Source organism: Conger conger, chromosome 3 (genome assembly GCF_963514075.1).
Source record: "Conger conger chromosome 3, fConCon1.1, whole genome shotgun sequence".
Classification (NCBI taxonomy): Eukaryota; Metazoa; Chordata; class Actinopteri; order Anguilliformes; family Congridae; genus Conger; species Conger conger.
The window spans coordinates 32,185,330-32,212,569 of NC_083762.1; the positions used below are offsets into that span (position 1 = coordinate 32,185,330).

The 27,240-nt window shown below is 39.7% G+C and overlaps 2 protein-coding genes across 4 annotated transcripts in view; one reads left to right on the forward strand and one right to left on the reverse strand.

The window, feature by feature from the left end:
- The first annotated feature begins 3,189 nt into the window (after nt 1-3,189).
- LOC133124215 (septin-10-like) lies at nt 3,190-14,201 on the forward strand. Of its 3 annotated transcripts, none has more exons than XM_061235207.1 (10): nt 3,190-3,207; nt 4,809-4,926; nt 5,439-5,634; nt 6,518-6,704; nt 8,450-8,611; nt 9,315-9,411; nt 9,812-9,980; nt 11,712-11,844; nt 12,538-12,716; nt 13,364-14,201. In XM_061235207.1, exons 1-10 carry the CDS (start codon nt 3,205-3,207, stop codon nt 13,377-13,379), a joined length of 1,260 nt encoding a protein of 419 aa, XP_061091191.1. In that variant the 5' UTR covers nt 3,190-3,204; the 3' UTR covers nt 13,380-14,201. The 3 variants fall into 3 exon arrangements, with proteins under 3 accessions (XP_061091191.1, XP_061091190.1, XP_061091189.1); XM_061235206.1 differs by lacking the exon at nt 3,190-3,207 and adding an exon at nt 3,436-3,603 and having other exon boundaries at nt 4,812-4,926; XM_061235205.1 differs by lacking the exon at nt 3,190-3,207 and adding an exon at nt 3,437-3,603.
- A 7,963-nt stretch (nt 14,202-22,164) lies between these two features.
- Nucleotides 22,165-27,240, reverse strand: part of LOC133124648 (E3 ubiquitin-protein ligase SH3RF3-like) — a 123,527-nt gene continuing 118,451 nt past the window's right edge. The window contains exon 10 of the mRNA XM_061236030.1: nt 22,165-25,868. Within this exon, the coding sequence (XP_061092014.1) occupies nt 25,700-25,868 (169 nt within the window). The 3' untranslated portion in view covers nt 22,165-25,699. The remainder of the gene's footprint in view (nt 25,869-27,240) is intronic.

Consider the following 27,240-nt stretch of genomic DNA (forward strand, 5'->3'; position numbering starts at 1 on the left):
CACCAATTATTTTAAATGTTCTAGTAGTCCTGCTCGTATTTCAAACTATACAGTATTAATGCATAATAGTTTTGTGATGAGCTGTAAATGGGGGAACATTCAGATCAGATTCAGATCATCCCTGTTTGGAAAACTGCCCATCATTTCTACAGTACAAACCAACATATATACTTAAAACACCTATGGCATTAATGGAATGCTGGTAATGAGGTACGTCAGTCACACCCACCACTGCAGTTGTCTGTAATCCCCAGTGAAACAGTTCCTGAAATCACTTCATACAAACAGTGGCAGTCAAAGCTTCTGCCACTTCCACACCTCTCTGACCACCATCATCACTGTCAATCATCAGTGGCTGAGATGAATACCTCTGACTTGTCAGTGTATGTCAGAGATGATACCACTACTGGCAGTTTCTCAGTTTTCATTATTGAATTCAGTATTCCCACTGGAAAGTTCTGATTCAACTTCAACCTTCTTCCCCTCTCTTTCATATAATCCTCCGTCCACCCCCACCATCTTGTATCTTCACCCAACTCCCACCAATGAGATGACTACTGCATCCGCCATCAGAGAGGATCAAAATGGACAGCACCCTTGTTTCCTAAATAATGGAAAAGAACATTCCTGTGCTGAGCAGAGCTAGGTCTGACAGAACATTTTACATGCTATTCGCTCCACCTGACTGTAATCCTCTCTGATCTAGAGGCTTATCAGCTGTTTCTCCGGAGGCAGCTGAGAGGAGAAGAGAGAAGATCTTATTATTACGCACCCTCTTCATGGCGATTATTCTTACACTGTTTTCACTAGCGTCTCCGGTGAGATGGTAACCAAAAAGCAAAGAAAATAAAAAATGAAATTGCTATTTTACATTACACAAGCTATGATGCTAAAACAGTATGTTTCTAAATTAGGATAACACATATTCAGCTATAAATATTAAAAACTCTGCCATAAGCAGGACATCACACCAGTCATGACAGTATTTTACAGATTGTGACCAACTGTATTATAACACCATGGCAAGTTATGGTATTACTTTTGCTTGATATGTTCAAATGGTGTTATGACATTTGATTTGCATTGTAATACAACACAGCAGCTAGTGGAAAGCAATTTATTTGTTGCTAGTATGAAACTAGTTTTGTATGCATCATAAGCACAAGTACTGCCTCTGAAAGAAAGATTTGCTCGTTCTTCTCTGGTGTACTGGGTAAATGTCAATATTCAAACTACATTCAAATCCACTGAAATGAGTTGAACTTGTCTCATTGACCTGGACATCAAAAGTGTTTGACATTCATAGCAAGTTCCAAACACTCCCCACATAATGACATGAGGGATGAACAAGAGAAGGCCCCTGCTGGCTGTTACCTGAACGTGCACAGTCAGGGATCTATCCCGGCAAGCTGGGTGCCATCTGGTTACTGTATATGCCCTGACACGCAGATGGTGTTTCTCAATACCAAGAAAGTCTGGACTTGTGAAATATGTTCTTACCAAGTTTTATAGCCTACTTAAAATATGAATGTAACAAAATGTGTCTTTCAACCACTGTTCTCTAGCTAGATGACGCATTTATTTTGCTTCATTAACAATCGCTTTCTATACTACTGTTAGTAGAGTATTATCCCAATATACTGTATGTTGTATGCTTAAAATGAGCTTGTATTCAGTGAATATAACGTTCCTGGTCTCATTTTTATTCGAACATTGCAAAGCAGCTGTGAAAAAAAGGTGGAGGGTGATTTTGACTGTATTCATTCAAATAAACTGTTTAATATGTTTATTAGGCAATAGATGAATAGACCGTCTTTAAAATACACACGCCATGACCCACACCTGGGAGGACAGAAGATCCGGACACAGGGATCTATGAAAACTCTGGATTGCACCAACGTTTTATTTTCTATTAGCCAAACCTGAAGGGAGGGAGAGTGCATGCCCCAACAGGAAAAATAAGGTCTTCAGCCATCACCCTCAAGAGATCAGGACTAAAGAATAATAAAAGTAAAATAACGAATGCACACGGAATAACCCAACTCACGTAGCTTTTTTTCAGCTCGCTCGTTTCCCGGTCTCAGCTGCCTACTGTGGAAGGAAGTAGCATTTTAATTAAGTATTTTTTTTCACACAAAACTCAGCAATAAAGTGCTCAGTGAGTATATGTGTAAACCTATATAGGCAACATACTAAAATCCCCATTACAGGATCCACACTTCCACAAATGCATAGACATGTATGTAAATATATTTTCTGATGAATATGGGTGATAAGTTTACAGGCGGCTATCTGTAAATCTGTCAGGAAACTGTACAGGTAGTCGGTATGATATAAAAGATCTTTGTTTTCCAGCAGGGGCATCAGTTCTAACTCCCATCAGAATATATGTCCCATCCCATACAGGGTCCCTACTGTACCTCTTACCTCAAATAACATTGGGGCTCTATAAATACAAGTGCACAAGGAAAATATGTCACTGTTTAACGACTATTGTCTGGTAGAGGAAAACAACACACTGCTTATCGTTCATCTTATATCTATTTTCTAATTTTATTTGGTGCAAATAAAGTCATTACAGGTCACGGTGAAGTCTTCATGTGCTGTTAGGGAGAAAAAACCAGTAGTGGAACTTTAATATCTTCTTTCTGCAGAAAGTAGAACAGACCTGAATTTTTTTTTTCTCTTGCCAGTGCAGTACTTGAAACAAAGGTAGATCAAGCTTGTATCACTTGCTTTGTCATTCCAAGTTTTCCTCTAATTATAATACAACATCCATGTTTTCCCTCTTATGGTGTTGAATCGCGTTTCCCATTAACATACCTCCTCAGTTGAGAAACTCAAGCAACTAATCTGATCTTCTCAGTCAGAACAAGCAGGATAGCAGAATATTGTCTCTTATGATAGTATTATGTGGTCCAATTCTGTTTACTAGGAGTGTATTTTTGCTTCACTCAGTGGAGTATTACTTTAGGCATCGACCATTGTCTTTACAGTGATTGCCCTGCCACAACCATATAATTCTTGTAAATACAATATATAATAAAATACGATATATACTTTGTAATAATTCTGATTCTGAGCCATAGTCTATAGCAAAATGTAAAACTGTTATTACACCCATAGCTCCAGAAAGATAATATTTTTCTTTGCGGACCTCGACCTAGCGCGACAGACACACTTCCGGACTTGGTGGGAAAGAAAATGGTACATACCACTGGCGCACTGGGGGTGAACAGTAAAGCTATTTGTGATATCCACTGAATAGATCATAGTTGTCTTTAACTATTTGTTTACGGTTTGTTGTATAAGACCAGTTTTTATTCATAAAACTTACAATAGTCCGTAGTTTTTATATTATGCATAGTTCAGTGTGATCGTAAATATTGAGCACCCACACGGTCCACAGCATGGATAAGGAATCAAAGAAACCCGAATTCCTAGAGCGGTATGGGCTTGCCGGATTTCAACAGCTGGAAACTAATTTATTGGTGGAAGTCTGGTAGAATTTATAGTAGCTAGACTATTTACTTTTCTTTAGTCATCTGTTAATAAGAAATATCATTTGAAAGTATGGCGTCATCTGATGTTGCTCGGCAGTTGGTACGTGTTTTCTTATATTCAAGACCAATGATTAGTTTGAAAGAACGCCTAAGTAAAAGTTTTCTCGCAACCGGGTTCATCTTGTGTATCCGCCTGCTGGCTAAGTAGCTAGCAGGCTAACGAGCATCTTTTCACGAGTGTCAAGTTAGCGATCTTAGCTAACAAACGCAGCAAACGTCCCCAATTTTCTTCAGGTTTACTAGGCTATAAGTTGAGAGACCGCGAATGTTTGAAAGTTAACGTTTGACCAGCTTGGTAACAATTAGACTATGTTACCGGGCAAGCCTGTAATAAAAACCGTACTGGCACGGATTAGCAACAATAAGTTAGACGTTAGTATATCGATACACCTAAAGTGCTAGCTAGCTAGGTTAGCCTGGTTTGATAGCTAAGTAGCCTAACTTAACATACCAAAGGTGATTTGTTTTCTTTAGCTAGCAAGCTAGCTAGAAGTTTATTTACTGGCTACGTATGTAGACGTTTTACACATAGCCTACGTAGTAGCGCAAATAGTGAGCATTTTATCTGATTAACACTTGAACATAATGGCTAGCAATATTTCACGATTTAATTAATTAGTGATGTGTTAGCTTGCTACTTGTTTCAACCGAACGTATAATGGCTAAGTTAGTTAGCTTCGTAACTTAGTTGTCCGTCAGCAAGACTACATACCATTCGGATTCTTGGAAGACAGGACGGAACCGTTTCTTCAGCTATGAAATTGTGAATAGAGTTGTGTCCTTAATATTTAAAAATCGAACTCTTCCTGTAACGTTATTGCGGGAATTAAATGATTTCCTATTTGTTTAGCTAACCATGTGCAGGATATGATTTGTGGGAACGACTTTGAGGTTCTAGCGATTACATTTTACATATACATAAATCTGATTGAAATTGAAAGGTGTGTCTGTAAAGCACATAGTATAATTTTGCATTACGCTAATTACTTATTTGGGTTGCCCTTTTAATCATATGAAAATAATGAGATTCTTATTCAGATTTTTCACAGAGATACACACATATGAAAATGATACCGCATTTTGGCTGGTTAATGATAATTTATATCCCAATAACCTTTGGGTATCTGGAGCTCTAGCTTCAGTTTTAGTCTTTACATATATGTATTTTTAAAATGAGGGGGTTCTGAGGAACATGCCTGTCAGCCTAGTCCGTTTTCCGCGGAATGACTTATTGTCTCTTTTTAGCAGGACACAAATGCACGACCTCTGTCATTGTCGGGTCATGTTGGTTTTGACAGCTTGCCTGATCAACTCGTCAGCAAGTCAACCAACCAGGGTTTCTGTTTCAACATCCTCTGCATTGGTAAGTGTATAATAATCTCCAAATGCATTGCCTTAGCTATTGACCAGAGTTACACTTGTGTTTGTTTTGTTTTGTTTTGTAAAGTGCTAAATGCCTCCACAATCAACCGAAAGTTTCTATGAACTAGTCAAAATGGTAAAGGAACACTTTGCAGATGGCACATTGCTATTGACTATGCGAAAGAAAGGCAAGCAATCCAGTATATTTGAAATGCATGCATTTGAAACACTGCCAATCCTTGGTTGTAGGTATACCCATAGATGTTTTAGTAAACTGATCAATTAGCAATACAACCGTTATCTGATTATTCTACAAGGGTTCAAGTTTTTATCTATGTGTTCACTCTAGCACTTGGAACCGTACTTCCCTCTAGGGTTTTCAGCGCACTTGTCCCTGGTTATGATTTGCACTATGATTTATTGTACACCTCTCTGGATAGGAGCATCTACCAAATGACTATAATGTAATCTAATAAGTGGTTGTAAGTGATTGATAGGTCTGTATCCTTCCAGGTGAAACGGGTATTGGCAAGTCGACCCTGATGGACACGCTGTTCAACACCAACTTTGAGAACTTTGAGTCCTCTCACTTTGAGCCCAAGGTGAAGCTCCGGGCACAGACGTATGACGTTCAGGAGAGTAATGTTGAGCTAAAGCTCACAATCGTTAATACCGTGGGCTTTGGTGACCAGATGAACAAACAGGAAAGGCAAGCACATAGCACCCTTTTATTCCCTTCCTTCTCATTTTTATGCTCCATTGAAATACTAATAAGGTCAAAGGTTGGCTTAATTTGACTTCTCTTAAAATAGGCAGTAAGTGTAGAATAGATTCTGCCTTGTGTGCTGCAGTTGTTCTGCAAAGCATGGATACTGTGCTTTCTATTTGAGAATTTTCAATAATTTGACGGCTGAGGTACTTAAAAGTAAAAATCACTGTCTGCAGAAACTTAGTGCAGAATACGTGAATGTAATGTCTTGCTTTATTAGATTGTGTATCTAGAAGTTAGACACATTACTTCTGATGATGTAGTTGGGAAGCACTAATTTCCTGTGGATTGCATACATAATTCAAATATATCTGTAAAAAATACAAGTGCATATACTTGTCCTCTTTCATTTGAGTATGTGGCTGTGTCAAAATATTGTTGTTTTTCTGTGTTTTAAACTCAATCTTGAAAGATCGGGTACACAGCCATTTCTGTGTTTCACTTACTGTAAGCTCCTGTAGTTCTTATCTCTGAGATGTTGGTAGAATGCTTAATGTGAATTGCATTACAGTGCCGAATTGGAAGATTGATTTTGCAGCATACAGCACATTTGTAAAAAAAAACCCAACCTTGATGTAACACTGAAAACAAATACAGCCTTATATTTGTATCTATTACTATCATAATAAATGTAAGTAGCATGGCCACATATGCATTTCATGAAATGGGGTGAATTTCCATTTAAATGTAATCTATTCAACCACAAAAATTAAGTCATTACAACTAGGTATTGTTACACGGCTGGCTCAGAGAGCTGGTCATGCTGCTTATAAAGGTTAGGCCTCTACCCCCCTTACTGACCAGCTGTCCTACTGTTTTGTAGCTACCAGCACGTGGTGGACTACATCGACACCCAGTTTGAGTCTTACCTGCAGGAGGAGCTGAAGATCAAGCGATCGCTGCATGACTTCCACGACTCCCGCATCCACGCGTGCCTCTACTTCATCGCCCCTTCTGGTCACTCACTCAAGTCACTGGACCTGGTCACCATGAAGAAGCTGGACAGCAAGGTCAGGGTCTCGGCTGGAATCCCAGGCGTCTAGCCAAGTACAAACGTACACTGCACAGCCAAGTACGGACGTAGGCCGTCCGTGATGTTCTGTGATTTGGTGATCAAACCTAGCTAATCGGTGTTCCTGAAATTCAGTATCCATCACGATCATAGCAAGAAGCAAGGGTGTTCTGTCTTTTGACTTCTCATTTCCAAACCAATGTGCAGTGTTTACTGGTCATTTCAATCCTATGGTTCTGTCCCCATATATGGAGTTACTTGGGGGCTCTGGGTCAAGTCGGCTGCATATCTGCCTTTTCTGGTATTTGAACTCGTGACACGTTACTTCCCTTCGCTGCTGCTTTTTTACAGTTTATTTTTATATACACTGCTGAAATGTGTGTACTACACGTATGAAAGCCATAGAGTAAGTGACTTTCTGTAACCTACAACCAGGATTGTTTGAAATATACATTCTTTCATTTCATATGTAATGGGGTGGGTTGCTTCTTTTGTATGTTTTTTTTTTATTGTTTTTGTCATTTTGTTAAAAAATGCAGTTTCATGCATATTTGTCTACTGTTTGGGAAGGTACATTTGAACCATAGTACTTCTGAATCGGCAACATCTTTGGCTTCTCTGGGTCAACATTGTCTTTGGCTTCATTAGTGTGAGTTTGGCAGGATATATAATGTCAGAAATAGCTGTGTGCGCACAAGCAGAGTTTGGCATCTTGGGCTAGTATTTCCGGATCTGTTCTTGGATACATGGTTCACTGTTCATCTGGCAACATTTCATTCAGGATCAGTTTGAATATTTGGCAAATGAATTTACTGTGTGATCAGTTCAAAGGGAGGCTGCAACTAACTGTTGTGTGGAACCCTGCATCACCATAGAGCTAACATTAACCTGAGTGGACAGTATTTTTTTAAAGTAGTTTGCAAAAATGCTCATTGGTATCTATACCTGTGTGATGGGGCAAAAATAGCAATAACAACTTAAACATAGTGTCAGTTGACCTTGATTCTCTGCAAAATGTTTGTGGAAAAAAATGTCTTAATGTCTTAAATCTCAGGTTGGAGAGACTGTGTGATGCAGGTTGTAGGGTAATCAACTCTCAACCCAGACTCCTGTGGCCAGATAGGCAACCCAGCTCTATCTGTTACCATCCTTTAAAAAAATAAATGCAAAACAAAAAAAGATTATTCCAAATTTCTGTCAGCGCATTTAGTGTTAGAATAAACAACATTTATGAATGAATGCATAAATGCACTGAAGAAACATTTGTGGGAAACAGCTAAGCTTTCACTAAACAATGAATAATGGGTAACAACTGGATAGCTTAACACTGTGAGCTAAGCCCATTAATCCTTTCGACAGTTCAGCTGTACGGCCTGTCTTTGCGTATGGCCAGGGAGTAGGAACACCAATGTTTTTTTTATTTATTATTATGCACCCTGTAAAATGCATAATTAATAGCTTTTTTTAAAGGACAGTCTTCCCTCCTTTGATATATACAGTGAACCCCATAATGTTTGGGACAAAGTTTTTTTTTTTTTCTTGGTTTGAATCTGTACTCCACAATTTTTCATTCACATGTGCTTAACACTAGAAAGGACAGAGTTTTTCCAACCTAAAACCATTGGTATCAGGTTCATCCAGCATTGACTTCTGCACCCACAGCAGCCTAATTTCATAAAGATTATGAAACCAAATGTTGCAAAACTATTTTATATGTGCATTTCTGTCATTTTACTTCTAAAGGTCAACATTATTCCAGTCATTGCCAAAGCAGACACCATCTCTAAGAGTGAACTCCACAAGTTCAAGATAAAAATAATGAGTGAGCTGGTTAGCAATGGTGTCCAGATCTACCAGTTCCCCGCTGATGATGACACGGTTGCTAAGATCAACACTGCTATGAATGTGAGTACTACCTGTACTTTGAAACCTGAGAAAGCCCTGCTGATTTGCCTGTATTAGAGATGATGCTAAATGTCGTTGGAAAGTATTTACCGTGCCATTGTTTTCTATGATAGGGATGTTAGTGGATGACGTAGACCATGTTAGTCCCTCAAAGCAACCCTCCATTGTCCACTGAAAGCTCAGTTGAATTAAACATTTAACACACTGCAGTCTGACAGTGCATCAGCCAATGAGAGCTGAAAGTATGCTGTAATGCATGCACATTACAAAGCACTCTCTATAGCCTGTGGAACAGCTGGACTCCACTAGCATGGGCTCCACAACACATCCATTAAATGTTCTGCATCTGGTGCAATTCCAGCCTAAATGACTCATGTGGCTGACTAGCTAGTTTCGGCAGTTAGTCCACTAGCATATAGCAAAAGTGATCATTACTGTAATGTAGGTCATGACTGTCCCCCTAGGAATGTACTGTATAATATTTTTAAATGTGACCATGTAAGAAATACTTGGTTGAACTTGTTTTGCCTATGAAACTTAATGCTCACAGTACCCACAAAGGACATACCTGTATATGACAAAGCATGTGTATCTGTGTTCCGGATCGAACACACCCAGTTTTTGATGTGCGGCAGCGTTTGGAGTTATCTGCAAATAACAGCCTGCACTCATGTCGTTAATGATGGCATGTACTCTCTACCAGGGTCACCTCCCCTTCGCTGTGGTGGGCAGCACAGAGGAAGTGAAAATTGGGAGCAAAATGGTGAAAGCTCGACAGTACCCCTGGGGTGTGGTGCAAGGTGAGACGCCGCTCTGCAAGCTGAGAGTGGTGCTGATGTCTTATCACCAGAGTCATGAAAATACCTTCATGCAAAAAAGTGAACAAAAGAAGGGGTCTACAAGGTCACGTCACTTGTATTTAAATTTGGTGTGCCACCATTTCCGTAGTTTTATACCATGGAATATTTTCTCACTGATTTGATATTTTTTTTGTGGTAGAGTGACCAGCCAGAAGGCATTGTGAGGAGTGCACCTGTTATTATTCATATTTAATGCTGAAATCGTATTGCTAGTAAATGATTTGTGGCGGAGAATGCAAATCACTGTGATGTTCCTGAACTGGCCACTCCGCTAATGTATATGGTATGGAAATGCTATGGAAATGCTAATGTGTATGTGAATGACCGGTTTGATTTCCAGTGGAGAATGAGAATCACTGTGACTTCATGAAGCTGAGGGAGATGCTGATCTGTGTGAACATGGAGGATCTGCGGGAACAGACGCACACGCGACACTATGAGCTCTATCGCCGCTGCAAACTGGAAGAGATGGGCTTCAAAGACACGGATCCTGAGTGCAAGCCAGTCAGGTACATTTTGCTACACTTTGGATGGAATGAATGCGGGTTCAGCTGGTTCAGTGGAAATCTACCCAAAAACTGTTATTTTGTATGTTCTGTCTTGCCTTCCCCCTCTCATTAAATGAATGAAGTTGTTTTGCCAGAAAATCAAAAGTGAGATGCCACCCTCTAGCTAGCTGCTCAATTTCAGTAAATTAAAACAACTGAATATATATATTTTTTAACACAATTCCAAGACAGTATTTGCAATATATTTAATCTACATAGATTTATTGTCTTCTTATTGTGAGTTGGCATATTATGGCAAAAGGTATTTTACTAATGATGCATGATCATGAGCGTTTCTGTTGATAAAAGTTTAAGCACAGCATGAGGAATTCCATCTCATCTTGATGATGTGCCAATACATATGATTAAATACCTGCCTCTCATGCACACATAGTGAGCACAATTATTTTAAAATTACATTTTTACTTTGTTTTATTTTCTTTCGTGAAAAACAAATCTGGTCTGTAGAGCTTTTGTATACCTTAAAATACACAAACACTACCGTAATTCATTTTCCCTCACAAAACCTCCCCCAAATGGCTGGGCTTTCTTTGGGTTTTTATGAAGAGTACACAGGCACTAACATTTCCATTCAATATTCTACTGTTTGGAGCTTCGGGCTTTAGGCCATTCTAAATTATGGAAGGAGGATGCATTTATTGAATAACCTGTTGTATCCCCGCGCCACCTTCAGGATGAATTGTGTTTCGGCATTGTCACAGATATTTTTGGCATTTCTGAGTGTGTCCAAACCTGAATATCCTACGGAGAAATGGTGTATAGAAATGTTTTATTTTGAAGTTAAACAATGGCATTCAGAAGAATCTGTCATAGAAATCCCATGCTACTACAGAAAATAAGTTTTGCACACAAAAAGGAAGCATTACTTGGGCAGCCTGTAGCGTAGTGGTTAAGGTAAATGACTGGGAGACACAAGGTCGGTGGTTCTAATCCCAGTGTAGCCACAATAAGATCCGCACAGCTGTTGGGCCCTTGAGCAAGGCCCTTAACCCTGCATTGCTCCAGGGGAGGATTGTCTCCTGCTTAGTCTAATCAACTGTACGTCGCTCTGGATAAGAGCGTCTGCCAAATGCCAATAATGTAATGTAATGTAATGTAATTACTTTGAAACGAGTAACATTTTCCAATGAGGAACTGGAAATGCAATCTTTATTTAAAGTCAGCTAGTTCCAAAGATGCAGCTTAATGAAAAGAAAAGAAAAGAAAGAACACACCATAAAACACTACTGCATTTCTTGACATGTATTTCTCCATGCATTTACAGATGAATTTATCCCAATGTACTCCAGTTCCCAGGAAAAAACCCTATTTAGTGTTCAGTGCCGTGGGATCTTCCATGATTATAGCAAGCTGGGAACTCTCCCAAAGCCCAGTGTCTAAAAGAAACACTGCCCTCTGCTGGACCTACCAACCTTCAAATCCTGCACTCAGAATTTCACAATTCACATACGCAAAATCATAAATATGATCAATAACTGTATTTGCTATGCTGTTAATCCCTTGAATCGGCATCTGCATTCTTACACACAGACACTTGGCAAACTGAGTGCCAGTCAGCTCAAAAACTCCCACACAGACCTTTAATTCCTTATGTCTGCCTTGAGTGTATATATACCTGTGAGGCTCTATGCTGGCCTGACAGCAGTGTGCCGGCCCTGCCTGTGTCTCCAGCCTGCAGGAGACCTACGAGGCCAAGCGGCAGGAGTTCCTGGGCGATCTGCAGAAGAGGGAGGAAGAGATGAGGCAGATGTTTGTTCAGAGGGTGAAGGAGAAGGAGTGTGAGCTGAAGGAGGCTGAGAGAGAGGTACGTTTCTCTCCCGCCTTCTCTGTCCTGAGTTCAACAGTGATAACAGAGCCTCAGTTTTAGTGACTGTCTTTAAATTACCATATTGTAAGCTTTTCTAGTGTTTTATTTTGGATCCTGATATCCATAAGAAGATGTTTGTGTGGTTTTAAGTACCAAAAACAATCTCTGTTCAGTTTTACATATGCATTCTCCTCATGTGTTTTACCAAGAACGGCTGTTTTAGGGACTGTGTCTTTAAGGCTCATTGATATCAATGAACCTCTGTTCTGATTGGCTGGCTAGCTCCAACGCTTGGACCTTTTCCGGCTACGAAATGGGCCACGCTGAAGCAAATGAGCATAACATTGTGATGGCACAACTTCACAGAATTCCAAAACAGCTTGTTTAAATCCAGTTTCTCAATATGGATTGTTTATCCTTAATTGGGGGACTATGCGTTTTGATACTCTTTGTTCTTTTAGTGCCTACAAGTACAACTCCTTTCTAATCCGCGTAGCAAGGGAAATGTTTCCCACAATGCGAGACCTTTAAAACGAACATCCCTACTGAGCTTAGCCCAGCGTGTAAATGGACTGTGACTGGCGGTGAAAGTCTGTGTGCTCTCCTGGGGCCGGTATGCGTTTCTGAAGTATTTGGCCCCACCCTGTGGCCGCGGCGGGCGGTGCACTCACTCCTCTGTGCGGCGATCAGTTGCAGAGCAGGTTCGAGCAGATGAAGAGGCTGCACCACGAGGAGAAGTGCAAGCTGGACGAGAAGAAGAGGATGCTGGAGGACGAGATCAACACCTTCAGCAAGAAGAAGGCTGCCACGGAGCTGTTGCAGGCGCAGTCCTTCAACACCAACATCAAAAAAGACAAAGACCGCAAGAAGTAAGACCTTCCAGTTTACCGCCTCAAGTATTAGTCGTTTTCTTCCACACAGTTTTAAGGATGATGATCAGGTCCACGATCGTCTCATATTTTACATTTGCCATGTGGGACTGGGTACTTTTGACACTGATGAGACCCTTTCCACCACAGGAGCCCCTGTAAAGGAGAGTCAGGAAGCGAGTGGGGCAGACTTTAATCATACGTTTTATTAATTTGCAGTCAAATGTCACTGACTAGGTTTGATTTGTATTGTGTTGCTACATTAAGAATTTGATCAACTCAAACCATTCTGATAGCCGGGGTGCTTATGTGAGGGGAAAAGAGAACACATTTTTCTTAAGGATAATTAATGCAATGTTGACATTTGAGTCAATCATAACTGACAAGTAAAGTCCTGAAAGGAAACATACGGTAGATAACCCACACTCATCCGAATTCTTACTTTTACAATCCTTTGAGATGTAATATCTGTGTAATTATAATTGTCTACAGAACCTCTTCTGTTAAATGTTAATTGCATGTTATTTCATGTTGAAATGGGTCTTATGTGAGACCTGAATTGAATCCTTTACATATGGTAAAGAATGTATTTGTGTTAAATGTTATCCAACTTATGAATTCTTTGCTTTTTTTGTTATTTTTTAAAGCTCTGGCTTCATGTGAAGAAAGCTCGACACGGACCTCTGCATTCTGGTGGAGACCAACAAATTCCTCATTTTCATCCTTTATTGCTCTTCTATATGCTGACCGCTATCCCTGTCTACTGCCTGGGCAGTCTCGTGCCAAACTATTTATGTACAGTATTTACCATCCTGTATTTTATACACTACACTGCGGTGGTATTCTGTAACTTTTTAAAACCAATGCTCCTTTGTGTTGCATTCTTGTTCTTTTGACATGTTCTCTTCAGTCATTTTAATAGGACTAGAATCATTGTTAAGACTTATTCCCACATACATGGATAATGTGCCATTTTTGTACAGAACAGATATATATAAAAAAAAAAAAAGCCCAGTCCTTTTTTTTAATTTTTTTAATTTAGAGTATGGAAACCATCATCCATTAATTAAGAAAACAGCCATCACTGGGGTTCCACTACATTGGGCAGGATGCCCATTCCTACCATTTTGAAGAAAGCTTATTAAAAATGAATCTTATTAACTATACTATGCAAATGTTGATATGAAACTACTTGCGCTCACACACTGCCTTGAAACTACTATGTGCCTTATCTTTATGTGTTCGTATTTGGAAGTACTTATTGGCAGCTGCTACTAAAAGGGAGATCTGTTGGATGCGAAGCATTTTTGTCCAGTAAGTTAAGTTGCATGTATTTTGGTGATGTGTGGACTCCACTAATGCAGCAATGATTCACCAAACTCATGTTTTGGAACTTTCACACAAAGTAATGTGGGCTAATTATGGAAACAGCCATGTTGTGAGATATGGTGTGTATTAGCAAAAATAAAATGATAGTTCTCAAAATCTGCTTAAACTGTTTTCTGTTTCACTAGATGTGTGAGGTATGCCCCTGGAGATGACCTTTGTGAGTATGTTAGGGAAACCGTTGTAAAAAAATGTAAATAATAATAATTTCCAGACACACATGGATATTCATTGATCTGGGAAATGCAGGTTTAATTTTTTAATATGACATAACTCCCCACAAGTTTTAAATGGGGTTTAGGTCAGGGGATTGAGCTGGCCACTATTACCTCAATCCTTTTTGTCTGGAACCAATATTTTGCTTGCTTATTCGTGTTACACTAACACTAATTTCAGGGGCATTTCCTCTTCGGCATGCGGCAACATAATCTCTTCAAGTATTTTGATGTATTCAAACTGATCCATGATCCCTGGTATACGAACCTGACACTGAAAAACATCCCCATACCATGATTTTTGTGCCACCATGCTTCACTGTCTTCACAGCTTGAATTCATTACCTGGGGGTCGTCTGACGTACTGTCGACAACCACTAGACCCAAAAAGAACAATTTTACTCTCATCAGTCCACAGAATGTCACGCCATTTTTCTTTGGGCCAATCAATGTGTTGTTCCCTGGCTAATTTTAACCGATTCTGCACATGCCCTTTTTTTAACATTGGTGCTTTACTGGGGCCTCTTGCTGATAGCTTAGCTTCGATCAAACGTCTTCTGACTGTATCAGCACTTACAGGTAATTATAGATCATCTTTGATCTTTCTGGAGCTGATGAATGGCTGAATCTTTGCCATTCTGACTATTCTTCGATCTGTTTTAACAGTAGTTGCCAATTTTCTTCCGCTTGTTTCTGGTTTTTGTTGCCATTTTAAAGCATTTGAGATCATTTTAGCTGAGCATCCTATAATTTGCTGCACTTTATACGTTTTCCCCTCATCAACTTTTTTATAAAATGACATTCCTCCAAACAATTCTCTAATTAAACTCCACACTGCTATTATTTTGAACACGCCCCTTTCAATGAATGAGTCAATTACTCATGCATGAACAAGCAGCATGCATGTCATGATAGTTGGGTCTGTTGCTTTTCTATTACACTACTACATCTACAAGTAAAGTATTTGCCATGCAGAAATATCACTACTACTAATAACAGTGGTTCATCAGGTTACTGATGTTGTACTGCTATTTTCTTGAACACAACTGTAATTCTTACAATTGTAATTCATTTTATCAAATGATTTTTGCATTTTGAGTGCAGTCTTAATATATGGACCGTAGTGCAATTAATGTTCTTTGAGTTGGCACGTTGGATTTGAAATTAATCTATGAATTTGAGGTTAACTTGCAGACATTTACTTTGATGGTATTTACATCCATAAAGGGAGATCGTTTTTATACATAGTCCCCCCATTTTAGGGGACAAAAAGTAACTGGACAGTTGCCTTTTCAGCTGTTTGTTTCTGTAAGCCTATTTTTTTGTTTGTTTTTTTTCTCAGCCTCATAATGGCTTCCTTGACTTTCATTGGCACAACTCTGCTCCTCATGTTGACTAATGCCAATAACAGACTCCAAAGGCAATCAAAAGCTTACAATCAAGACTAGATACTCAAAGCTTTCTTATACCTTCACGAAGGAAGTGACTGAATACACCTGACTAATCAGAAACTGCGGAGAAGCCAACTGTCCAATTACTTTAGGTCCCCTGAAATGGGGGGACTGTAAAAAGGTATGCAATTCCTACACAATATAAAGGTGCCAGTCTGCACTTTAACCTCGTAGTCATTGTTTAATTTGTATTTGAAATATTTAAACATTTGTATTTGTATTTTGATGCATTTTAAACGGCTCTAAATACAACTTGAAAAAGTATTTGGTTTCCCAGTAAAGTTAAATATTTACTTAAATTAATGTATTTTCTCAATACTGTGTAGTTAAAAGTATTAAAATATATCAAATACAAAGTATAAATGTCTTTGAAAATATGTCAAATATGTTTTTACATACAGTGAAAATGCTTCTATTTTACTTTATTTTTACTTTACTTTTTAATTACAAATGATATTATCGGCATAACAATTTGTGTGAAAAGTTAAATCTTTGAAAACATTTTTAGTAGCAAGCCAGCAAGGACTCGCAAAACCTGATAATTCAGCATTATTTGACAATATTCCAAAGAGCATCTTGTGATGTTACTAAGTGCCCCCATAAATGTTCAATGGGGTTTAGGTCAGGTGGATTCTCCAGTGTGGTCTCAGACTTTTGGACCCCACTGTACATTTTTAAATACAAATACTAGAGAAGAAACCAGAGATTTAAAGACTGACAAAATTCAAGCATCCTTCTATTCATCTGTAAGAACATCTATGGAAAACAAGCTCAGTACTGCAGTTACAACAGAATTAAATGAAACACCAGGTGGTGCTAGCAGTCCACTTCCTAGCTTCTCAAGAAAACCACCCACATCCTTGTTTCTGTTATGGCAGCAAAGAAGTCACCACTCCACATAAAGTCATTTTATTTTCATCTAAAGTCCTTGAAATTCTTTCAATTTTCATTGTGAAAGCGTATTGTACTCCAAGTCTTTCCTTCGAGCAAGAAAACATCAGTGTATCCTTTGTGGAGGTATTTTTTCGAAAAGCCTGACTTACAAATGATCGACCTGTGGGTCTCCCCATCTGCCACGTGTCTGCCAAGTCTGTAACTGACATGGCCTTGAACTGATGTTTGCCTAATTCACATTTTCACAATTTCCCCATCTTCATTTCTTTTTCTTGCCACTTTTCGTAGCCTTTCCCAATGGGTGGATCTAGGAGTAGAAAGAAGAGCAATAAAAGAAAAAAGATGAGAAAAATGCGATTGGAATGAGCCCCTTGTCTCCTAGTTCCTGGACTTACCCACAAATCCATCAAGATCCACCATTTAAGGACTTTCCAACCCGCATTAAGTATGTCCCTTGAAGCAGCTAGGAGCCAGGAGCTAGGAAACACAAGTACATCCTTTGCTGAAAGGAAGCGATTGGAAAGAGCCCTTTATAATCTCTTTGGTGTACAAAGTAAAGGCCACATTTTCAAAGAAATTTCAGACAGGCCAAAGTCATGCCAAAGGTGATTCTAGTTCAAGGATTTGGTTCCTTAAACAAGATTTTTGTAACTTTATAAAGAGGGAGGTTGATGCGAGGCAGTGACACAACCTGCAGAAATGCAATCCATTCAGAGTTGTTCAAAAGTAGCTCCAACACAAGTTCAGCAACTGTCAGTCTGTCAGGTTTCACCATAGCTACATCAGATTCAGGTCAACAGAAAGAGGCCTCCTATTGAAGCAGACCGGTTACCAAGGTAACAGACTAAGGTGGAAGAGACTGGGGTTAGAGAGCAGTACTTAGATCAAAAACCCAAAGTCTTGTATGGTACGGTCATATTGCCTCCTCATTCTTGTACTCTGTCATGGGTTTTGGGAAATTCTGGCCGTAAAAATGCATTGCTTAGATTTGAAATATTCCTACACCAGATGTAGCACATTGTTGGTTGAGGCACTTTGAATAAACTGAAATTTTACATTGACCTCATCTATATTTCCTGTGCCATTTTTTAAATTTTTTAAGAGGTTTTGAAGTACATTTTCAATTTGTGGTGAAGAGTATTTGTACAGGGCGGCACGGATGGTGCAGTGGGTAGCACTGCTGCCTCACAGCAAGGAGGTCCTGGGTTCGAATCCCCGTCGGCCGGGGCCTCTCTGAGTGGAGTTTGCATGTTCTCCCCGTGTTTGCGTGGGTTTCCTCTGGGTTTCGTCCCACAGTCCAAAGACATGCAGGTTAGGCTGATTGGAGAGTCTAAATTGCCCGTTGGTATGAGTGTGTGTGTGTGAGTGAATGGTGTGTGTGCCCTGCGATGGACTGGCGACCTGTCCAGGGTGTATTCCTGCTTTTCGCCCAATGTATGCTGGGATAGGCTCCAGCCCCCCTGCGGCCCTATTCAGGATAAGCGGGTTAAGATAATGGATGGATGGATGGATGGATGGATGGAGTATTTGTAATATGATTATGACAGTTTTCTCTTCAGTTGAATCGAGAGTTCACAATCTTGAATTCAGGCAAGAAATATTGTGTTTTAATGTACTCCAGACAATGTCCACACCGTTATCCCAGTATTGCAGAAAAAAATGTTTAAATCCGCAGGTACTGGTAACTCTCATACATGTACATACATTTGTGGCAAATGATACTGAAATGGAACTGTTGGCATAGAAAAGGATGGCTCTATGAAACTGTAGCAGCAGGAGTTGTGTGAACTGGTTTCTGGGACACTGGTTGGAAAAAATGGCTCAACTCCTACTTTCCACTCAGGGTCCTGTGGATGTACACTTGAGCATGGCTCTGTACTTCAGCACAGTTGCTCCAATGCCAAAACAACAAAATTAGATTTCAATTTGCTGACTTTCCAGTACCGTAAATCCTCAAATTGTGGCCAGGGTCTTTTATTTACTTAGGCTGCACAAAGCACAGGCCTTTATTTGGGGCAGGCTTCTATTTGAGGCAGGCCTTTATTTCTTTGTAGGCCTCTGTTGTAAAAGGCTACACTTAAAGTGGGCCAACACTGTTCAACACATCCTGTAACCGTTCAGAAATCAATTACTGTAGGCTAATCAGGAACACCGTTTGGTAAGTCATAGTGTCAGTCTTAACAGACGTAGTTTATTGCAAATATTCTCAAACACAGTAAATCACATGCAAGTCCAGAATCCATAAAATAACAACTTGCCAGACACACCTTCATAAACAATAACAAATTAGCGTAGATAACAGCAAGTTAAGGATCTTTTTTTCCTAAAGTGCGTTTTATTGTGAGACATGCGTTTCATTTGGAGCAGCATACCGGTAGGCTATCAAAAGATTTTAGCTTTGGTTTTGGATTTAATTTACTTTTGGACTGTTTGATTCTATTGCAAAATTTTGGGACTGATGGGCACTGAAATCATGTGCTGTGCTGTAAATACATGGAAACCTTATTGCGTAGCCAAGTAGCCTAAATTGAGTTAATTTTTTATTTTGCCTGATTTACTTTTTATTAAATTCGTAGGCTGGAATGCCTCGCGGCAAAAATTGTTTTTAAATGTATACTGCTTCAGCCTTTGGCAAGCTACTCAGAAGGGGGCGACAAGTGACTGGTAGCTTGAGAGCAACGTGTTGGAGACCCCTGGTGTAGGACAACGACTTTTCATTGGCAACAGTATTAAACCAACCAACAATATAAAATATTAAGAAGAGCTCTTTTATTTCATTGAGTTAAATCAAAACAATGTCTTCTAGTGCTCATGGACTGATAGCCCTACTGGTAGGCAATATTACCCCGGCTTGTATTTGGGGGCCGGCCTTTATTTGTCCAAATCGACCACGCCCCTGGCTATTATCCCAGGCCCGGCTTCAAATAGAATCCCGGACACAATTTGAGGATTTACGGTATTATTGTTTGACCTGTTCAAGAACTTTGTAAAAGTACATGCAGTTGTGTCCTAATTTCTAACTTTAATGGTTAGGACCACTATTACATATCCTGAGGAACAATCTCTCTCTGGGGAGTTGGTTGCCTCGATGTTGCTCACCCAACAAGCTCAAGTTTATTAAATATATAGGCTAGGTTTTCTAATATCAAAACCAAATAACTTTTAGTACAGGCTATTATACAGTGCCAGTGCCTGTTCTGCATGGTACAGTGGCTTGTCACAAAAACAGAATGCAGGTCAAACAAAATAACACCATCAGGTACCCTTAGAAGGCATATTAGTTTTGAGGAATGGGAACAGGTTGATATGTTACCAGTTAAATGTACAGCTGACCAATTAAAGGATGTGCACATGCAGTATGTACATAAACTCGGGTCCAAAAGTCTGAGACCATTGCAAATCTGGGATTCTTTTTTCAGGTAATCCGGGAAATAAACAGAAGGTTTTAAACAAATTAAAGCTTTGTATGAACTACTTGAAGACCAAAGAAGACCAAGGAGTGCTGCACAATCCAAATCACCTGACCTCAACCCCAACAAACATTTATGGGGACACTTGAAGACGGCAAAGCCAAGAATTCAGTAACATCATAAGATGCTCTTTGGAACATTGTCTAATAATGCTGGGATACCATGGATCATCAGGTTTTGCACAAGTTTCTGAAGTTCATGGCGTTCACATTGCCATTAAAGCAGTAGGGGACATGCCAAATATTACGAAACTCTGAAATCCATGCAGACTTTTCAAAAATTCTACTTTTCACTCAAATTGTTATGCTGATAATATAATTTGTATTGACCTGTATAGAATTTCACTGGTGGTATCTCGTGCAAAGAGACTTTTGGACCCCATTGTATATGTTTGAAAATAGAGATTCACAAGATTAACATACATCTGCTGACATTACTTCAATGATGGTAGTTGTTTTCATTTCCTCATTGGTGTCTTGTGATTTTTAATTTGACACCTTGTGTTTTTCTCCAAAAGTTGAATGTTCTGAAAAGCTTTGCCCTTGGCCAAACAGCTTGCTTTTCAACATTCTGGAGGGCAGCCAGATACCTGAATAGTCTGTGAGAGACATGGTGAAATCTTGATCAATATCTGCTGTAGCTACTGACTTAATTTATTTATGACGGTGGTAACAGGCTGGAGGTTAGCCATTTTACAGCCGTAGCCAAAATATTTCCGAAACATTGGGGAATAGATCATGACCAGGGTGACTTTCACTGCCTCTGTCAATGGCCTCTTGGGGAAAACAGATATTCTAGAAGACTTTATTATTATTATCTGAGTGCTACTGCAGCTTTCAAAACACAACATTATGTGATGGTATTTTTGAACAGTAAAATGAGGCAAACCTAATACTGTCGTCTTTGGGTTCCATTAGGAAACAAACAGTAAGGTTTTTTTCACCTTGAGTTTTATTTAGCAGACCTACATGTAAGCCAATAGTCATTTCAACCCCCTTAACTCTGTGATGCAATTCATATGAACAGAATGACAAATCCTATAGCAATGCGCACATCCAAACAAATCCAATGGCCATCAGGACAAGAAAATAATGAACTGCATTTGCATTTAGATTGTATATACCAGACAGCCATTTCCACTGATTCTCCCCAAGTAATCTGCAGCAAGGAAATGGCTTTGTCATTTAAGTTTTCTGCAAGGAGGACATTGCATTTCCAATTACTCATCTTCTTATGTCGGAGACTGCACCATCAATGCCTCTCAAGGAGGCAACTTACCAGTTTGAAAGAATACCCATTACCCCTTCCAGATGTTTCCCAGGGTCAATTGAAAGCAACCTTGCTTCTACCCCCTTACCTGGTCACAACATCCACAGCAGCATTGAGAGATGAAAACATTATGTCGATAACTGGGCATGTTTAGCCTAGCCTGTAACTGTCAGAGGGTTGGTGGCAGCATGTTAGCAGTGACAGATTTGTGATTTGATTGGCCAAGGGAATAGGGGTCACCGACAATTACATAATTTACGGCCCTACCTCCTAACAGGCAGAGTGAACAGTGATGAGAGGGGAGAGCCAAATGGCACAAGGGAAAGGTCACATGCTAGTCTGCTCTAATGAGAATTGATAGAGATCTGGAGAAATGGGGATTGGATCTGACAGGAGTTTTTTTTGCTGGAGATTAACTGGACATTTTCCAGATTTCTTGAAATTCTGGTGCAAAAATCAAATTAGACTTTATTATCACAATATAATGGTTCTAAATAGAATTCTTGATATGACATTTTGTGTTATTTAAAAAGTCCACTGTGGTGCAAATCTACAAGCAATTAAAGTGTTCTTCTTATGAAAATGGTCAATAATTAAAACTGCAGTCATGGCAGGGAGCATGTATTGTGATGAACATTTTCACAAACTTGGTTTTCACACTTGGAAAATCTAACCTTTTATAATGGATATATCAATTTATATTTGTCAGTGACATGGCCCTAAGACAGCTAAGAAATTGTGCAGTAAATGATCACCCATTAAATTTAAAACAAAAGGCATTTATTGCTAAAATGCACTTCACTGAAAAAAACAAACAAACAAACAAACCACAGGTTGTTCATATAAAATGGCAGGTAAATGATCACAAGGTCAAATGCAATATTACCAGATTTGAAAATCCATTCCTTAAACTCTTGCCAGAATACGTTGCAACAATATATCTTTTATACATTCATATACTTCTTTTCAAGAACGTAAAAGTACTACCAATAATTAAGCATGTGCTTTTGTGTTGATTTGACCCCTTCTCTGGAACACACAAGTTCAACACAAGTGTGGAGCAGTAGGAATGGGGCACAGACACATATAATTGCTAGACAATGGTAATACCAAAATGGCTGACTGCTGCAGTGTTCTGCCCCCCTGCCTGGGTCAGTGTGAAAATGGCACTATTAGATTCAAGACAAATCTACCTCCTAATCATCATCTTAACAGAGAAATATCCAATGTGAAAAATAACACAATGCAACATCACTTCAGTCAAAAGAAGTGTTTTGAATAAGTCAAGGCCTTTGATTCATCTTGTGTGTGTGCTTAATATTAACGCATTAAGGTTCAGAACCGAAGAGGATGTAACCTCAGAACAGCCACAAAAATCTGTGGTTGTGGACACAGACATTGAAAGGAGCAGCAATACCAAAAAGGGTTGAGACCCATGAATAGTTTTTTCATCACCTACACGCATTCCCATGTCATAACAACCAAGGGTCCATGAAGCCTTGTAGCTCTCTCCCTTCTAAGGACTCATTAAGAAAAATTATCATGGGACGACAGTTTCACTATAGACCCATATCCCAGGACAAGATTATCAATCATAATGTCCCTGGTTAAGGTGTTCCTGGAGTGGGAACTACTGGGCCAGAGCTCAGATACTCCTATGAGTCCATAACTCAAACAAGGCCAGACTGCGGTTGAAGGATCCAATCTCAATTCACTACCCTATTTGTAACTACCAGTTCATTTTCACAATCAAAATGACCCTTTCTGCTAGCCCAAACCATTCCTTGTGAATATCACCCTGATGACATATAGAAGTCTCTTTCTGTTTTCATAAGAGGTCATTGTCATTAGAACATAACAGCATAATACCTAATAACAGGAGCATACCATTCAGCCCATCTAATCCCCTTATCTACTGCACCGATAGATAAGAAAGTATCCAGCACCGAGTCGAGCCTGGACTCAAACAACCTGAGGGCCTCTGCCTCTGCTACAGGACTTGTAAAGCCATTCAACACATGTACAACTCGTAAAAACATTAATTCTTGATAAACCCTTAACCTAAATTCCACCTATATTCCCCTACCCATTCTACGGATAAAACTCGACCTAGTCAATCTTACGATAATCTATACATGTGCTTGTAAGTGTTTAAATCAAAATGTGATTCATTTATATATCTGTTATTGTCATTGTACCAGGTCTTTGCCACTCATATAATGAGCAAGGGCTAAATAACAGTGGAATCCTATACCTACGATGGCATGTGCATTCCCATCAGGAGAACAGCCACTTCATTACTTTAGGCAACATGCTGGTATAAGAAACAAGGAACTGTTCATCATTTCATACACTGGTCATTAGCTATTCAACAGTTACTCTGTCACGGCTCCTAGTCACTCAGTCTGGGGGTGGTATCTGACTGCCTGGAACGGTACCAGCATGCTGTCAGACACTCTGTGCCTTGGCAGCGAAACACACATCACACCTTCCTGGCCCACAAGGAAAAAAATATCCCCCTCATATACAGTAGACTGAGAAGAAAAGAACAAAACATCCAGGAGTATTCCTGCTCCTCTTAGGGTGGACCTCCCTGCTTCTTCAACACGCATTACAAAGAACAAAATAACTCCAGAATGTCCAACCAATTAATCATACTCATAATGAATCATAATCACAAGACACATACAAAGACATTCATATAGACAAAATGAATGACATGCAGTTAAAATGCAGAATGCAATAACTAGTTTGTGCAAATATACAAACTTCAAAATCAATTATTAGTACAGTACCACAATGTTCCATCTTTTTCCATTTAAAAAATGCCTACCAATTATGCCTTTTATACTCCGGACATGGGACAAGGAACTGTTTCTCAACATACCAGGCTGGCCTGATGAAATTTGGGGATGTGCTGGGAATTGCTGAGGATTTGTGCTTGAGACAAAAACTGTGCTGTGTAAAGACTCGAGCACTGAGGAGCCACGCACTCTGCTCGGAAGTCCCTGGAGAATGGCTGTCATCTCTGCAAGTCATTCTTCCTAAATTAGAGAAATGCTTTTATACTACACCAACTTTTATTTATTGATTCATTCATTTTATAATTTCATTTTGTTCTTTATCAGTGCTGGCTTGGCTGTTCTCTTGCAGTACATGTTATTGGTTGTGGCCATTCTCAGTGTTTGTGAGTACACGCTGTTACCACAGATTTCCACACCAGGTGTCTATCCCAGTAATGAGGAGCTGGCTGAGCAGGGAATGGTGGCCGGACCTGTGAATACACTGTGTGAATGTGCATTCCAACAAAGCAGTCATCGGCTCCTCTCCTCTGTCTATTGAGGAGGAAGTCAGGGGGGTAGCACTACAGTGTAGTGCAGCTTATAGAGTGTAGTTTATATATCTGCTTATTTTAGAGGTATTTTGTATCACAGGATACACCCAAAGTGTCCTTGTCTTTCTAACCCAAGCAGGGGGACTCTTTCCAGGTTACTGCAGCTGTTTCATAATAACATAATAACTAAAGTACAGATGGGGAAAACACTACATTTGCAAAAGCTTTCAGCTGTCCCATGTGACAGTAGAGTTCCGGTCCCCTATGCCCTGGAGGGGGGCTGATCCTTGTGTTGGCGTGCCCAGGTTCGAAGTTTCTGTGAGAGGAGGGCCACTTTATGGCTGGAGGGCTCTGAGGAGGGTGGGAGGGGGGTGGTGGTTTTTGTATTCCCGGTCTCTCTGTATCGGCCTGTGCTTGTACAGTACATATGAGTCTCTCACCAACGGTCAGGGATAAACAGTATATGCATGTATGCATTTCATATGTAATACATGTTGTTTTTCAGGTACGGTCTATACCTCTGCGCCACCTGTAAAGCAAAGTATACCTCCACCATTTTGACTGTTGCTAAATATACAATTACTTGGGAGGTATTCTGGGACAAAATACATTTTAGTGTTTTTGCTCATCCCTCCCAGGGGTGTATTTGACTACAATCACACCTGAAGAGCTACCTGTGCTTTCTTATTTTGAGGGAGAGAACAACATTACTCCTAATAACGGCAGTGAAGTCTTGGGATTTTATCTCGGAACTCTTATCTATCATTTTCTATTATCTTTGTGCTCGAATGTTTGGAGGTCAGAAAAGGGGTGCTATTACACGGCCTATGGGTGCACCCTCCATCTGGGCTTTCTCCTCACATGCTCTCAAACCAATGGTCCGTTCCATGATGTTCTAAGTGAGAAGCTGAAAGGACCCAACCTGGGGCTGTCCTGTTGCTGCCTGTGTGTAAGGGTCTCCCTCTCAGAAGCTTTCCACAAAGCTGCCCGGGAAGAGGCCGGTTCGGCCCGTGCGCTGCAGGGTGCCCTTGTACCAGCCGTCCTCGCGCTTTTTGTGCACAAAGACGATGTCGCCTTCCTTCAACTCGATCTCTGCCTCGCTCTGAGGAGGATAGGAAACCACCACGCGGTACCTGAGGAGAGACGGCAGATTGACAGCCTGAACATCACCAGCAAGATCTGAACTACTGTATCTACCAACAGCAATTAAGGGAAAAAGTCACCCAAAAACATAATGTTATACTTATTTTGAATGCTATTTTTTTAGATGTGGAAACAATAATACATCCCAACCCAAATCCATGTTTTGACACAAAAAATGATCAATGTAAAACCCTACTTGAGAAGATAATATTGCTTTGAGTGTTCCGTTTAACAAATTTCTCCTTATGATGTTGGTGTCACAAAAAATATACAGCTTTTAGGACATATCAATACAAGTACATGTACATCACATTCATGCTCAACTAATTGCCTTCAACATTGCAAAATCATTCATTCATATTCAGGACCTTGTCCTCTGTCTAGAGAACAGTGCTTTCTGTTGTGAATCCGCACTTAACTAATAAATGATCTCACCTCACCTTGTTTCCTAGGTCAGAATAGGAATTTTGATTTTATAATGAAAATCAAAATAAAAACCCTCAGACCCTGTAGCTCTGCCAACCCCTAGCTTAGAATTAAATTATTATTCAATTTCTTGTTTTAATGTGGACAATGTTACTTAAACATTCCAGAGCAGGGATACTGAAATCTGACCCTCAATGCCAGTAATGCTGCTGGTTTTCATCCAGCCCCCTAATCAGTAACTCATTTAAATCTATGACACTAACTGAGTGGAATCAGGCCAATGAGTGACATTAATCAATCTCTCAGGGCAGCCTGTAGTGTACAGGTACATGACTGGGGCTGCGATAAGATCTGCATAGTTGTTGGGCCCTTGAGCAAGGCTCTAAACCCTACATTGCTCCAGGGAGGATTGTCTCCTACTTAATGTAATGAACTCTATGTCGCTTTGGATAAAAGCGTCAGCTAGATAACATGTAATATAATGTAAAGGTAGAAAAGTAAAGCAGGCACTACTGGCCTGATTTCAGTATCCATATTCAGTATTCCAAATCTTAGTTATGCCACAATACTACACTAACTGCACATACAGCCCTATAATTACTAATTCATGTAACTTCCAAAAAGATGTGGAGTTCTTCAATTTCATTGTTCATAGCAAACACAAAAAATGTGCGTAAGCGAGATATGATTTCACAATGGTAGCCACCTTTTGTAATGTCTGGTGGAACAACAGAATTGTTTAAAGACTGGCCTCACATGAAAGCACATGGATATTTAATCTTGTTCCCTTGTGTATGAGAATGTAATATGGTGTTACTCCAGCATGGGGTTTTGTCACATTGTAAGCCAGAACAGAGTAAATCTCACAAGTGTCACCATCTGCTTCTCACATCTTTACTTTCATACAGACAGCAGTGGTAGCCAATAATGCAGCAC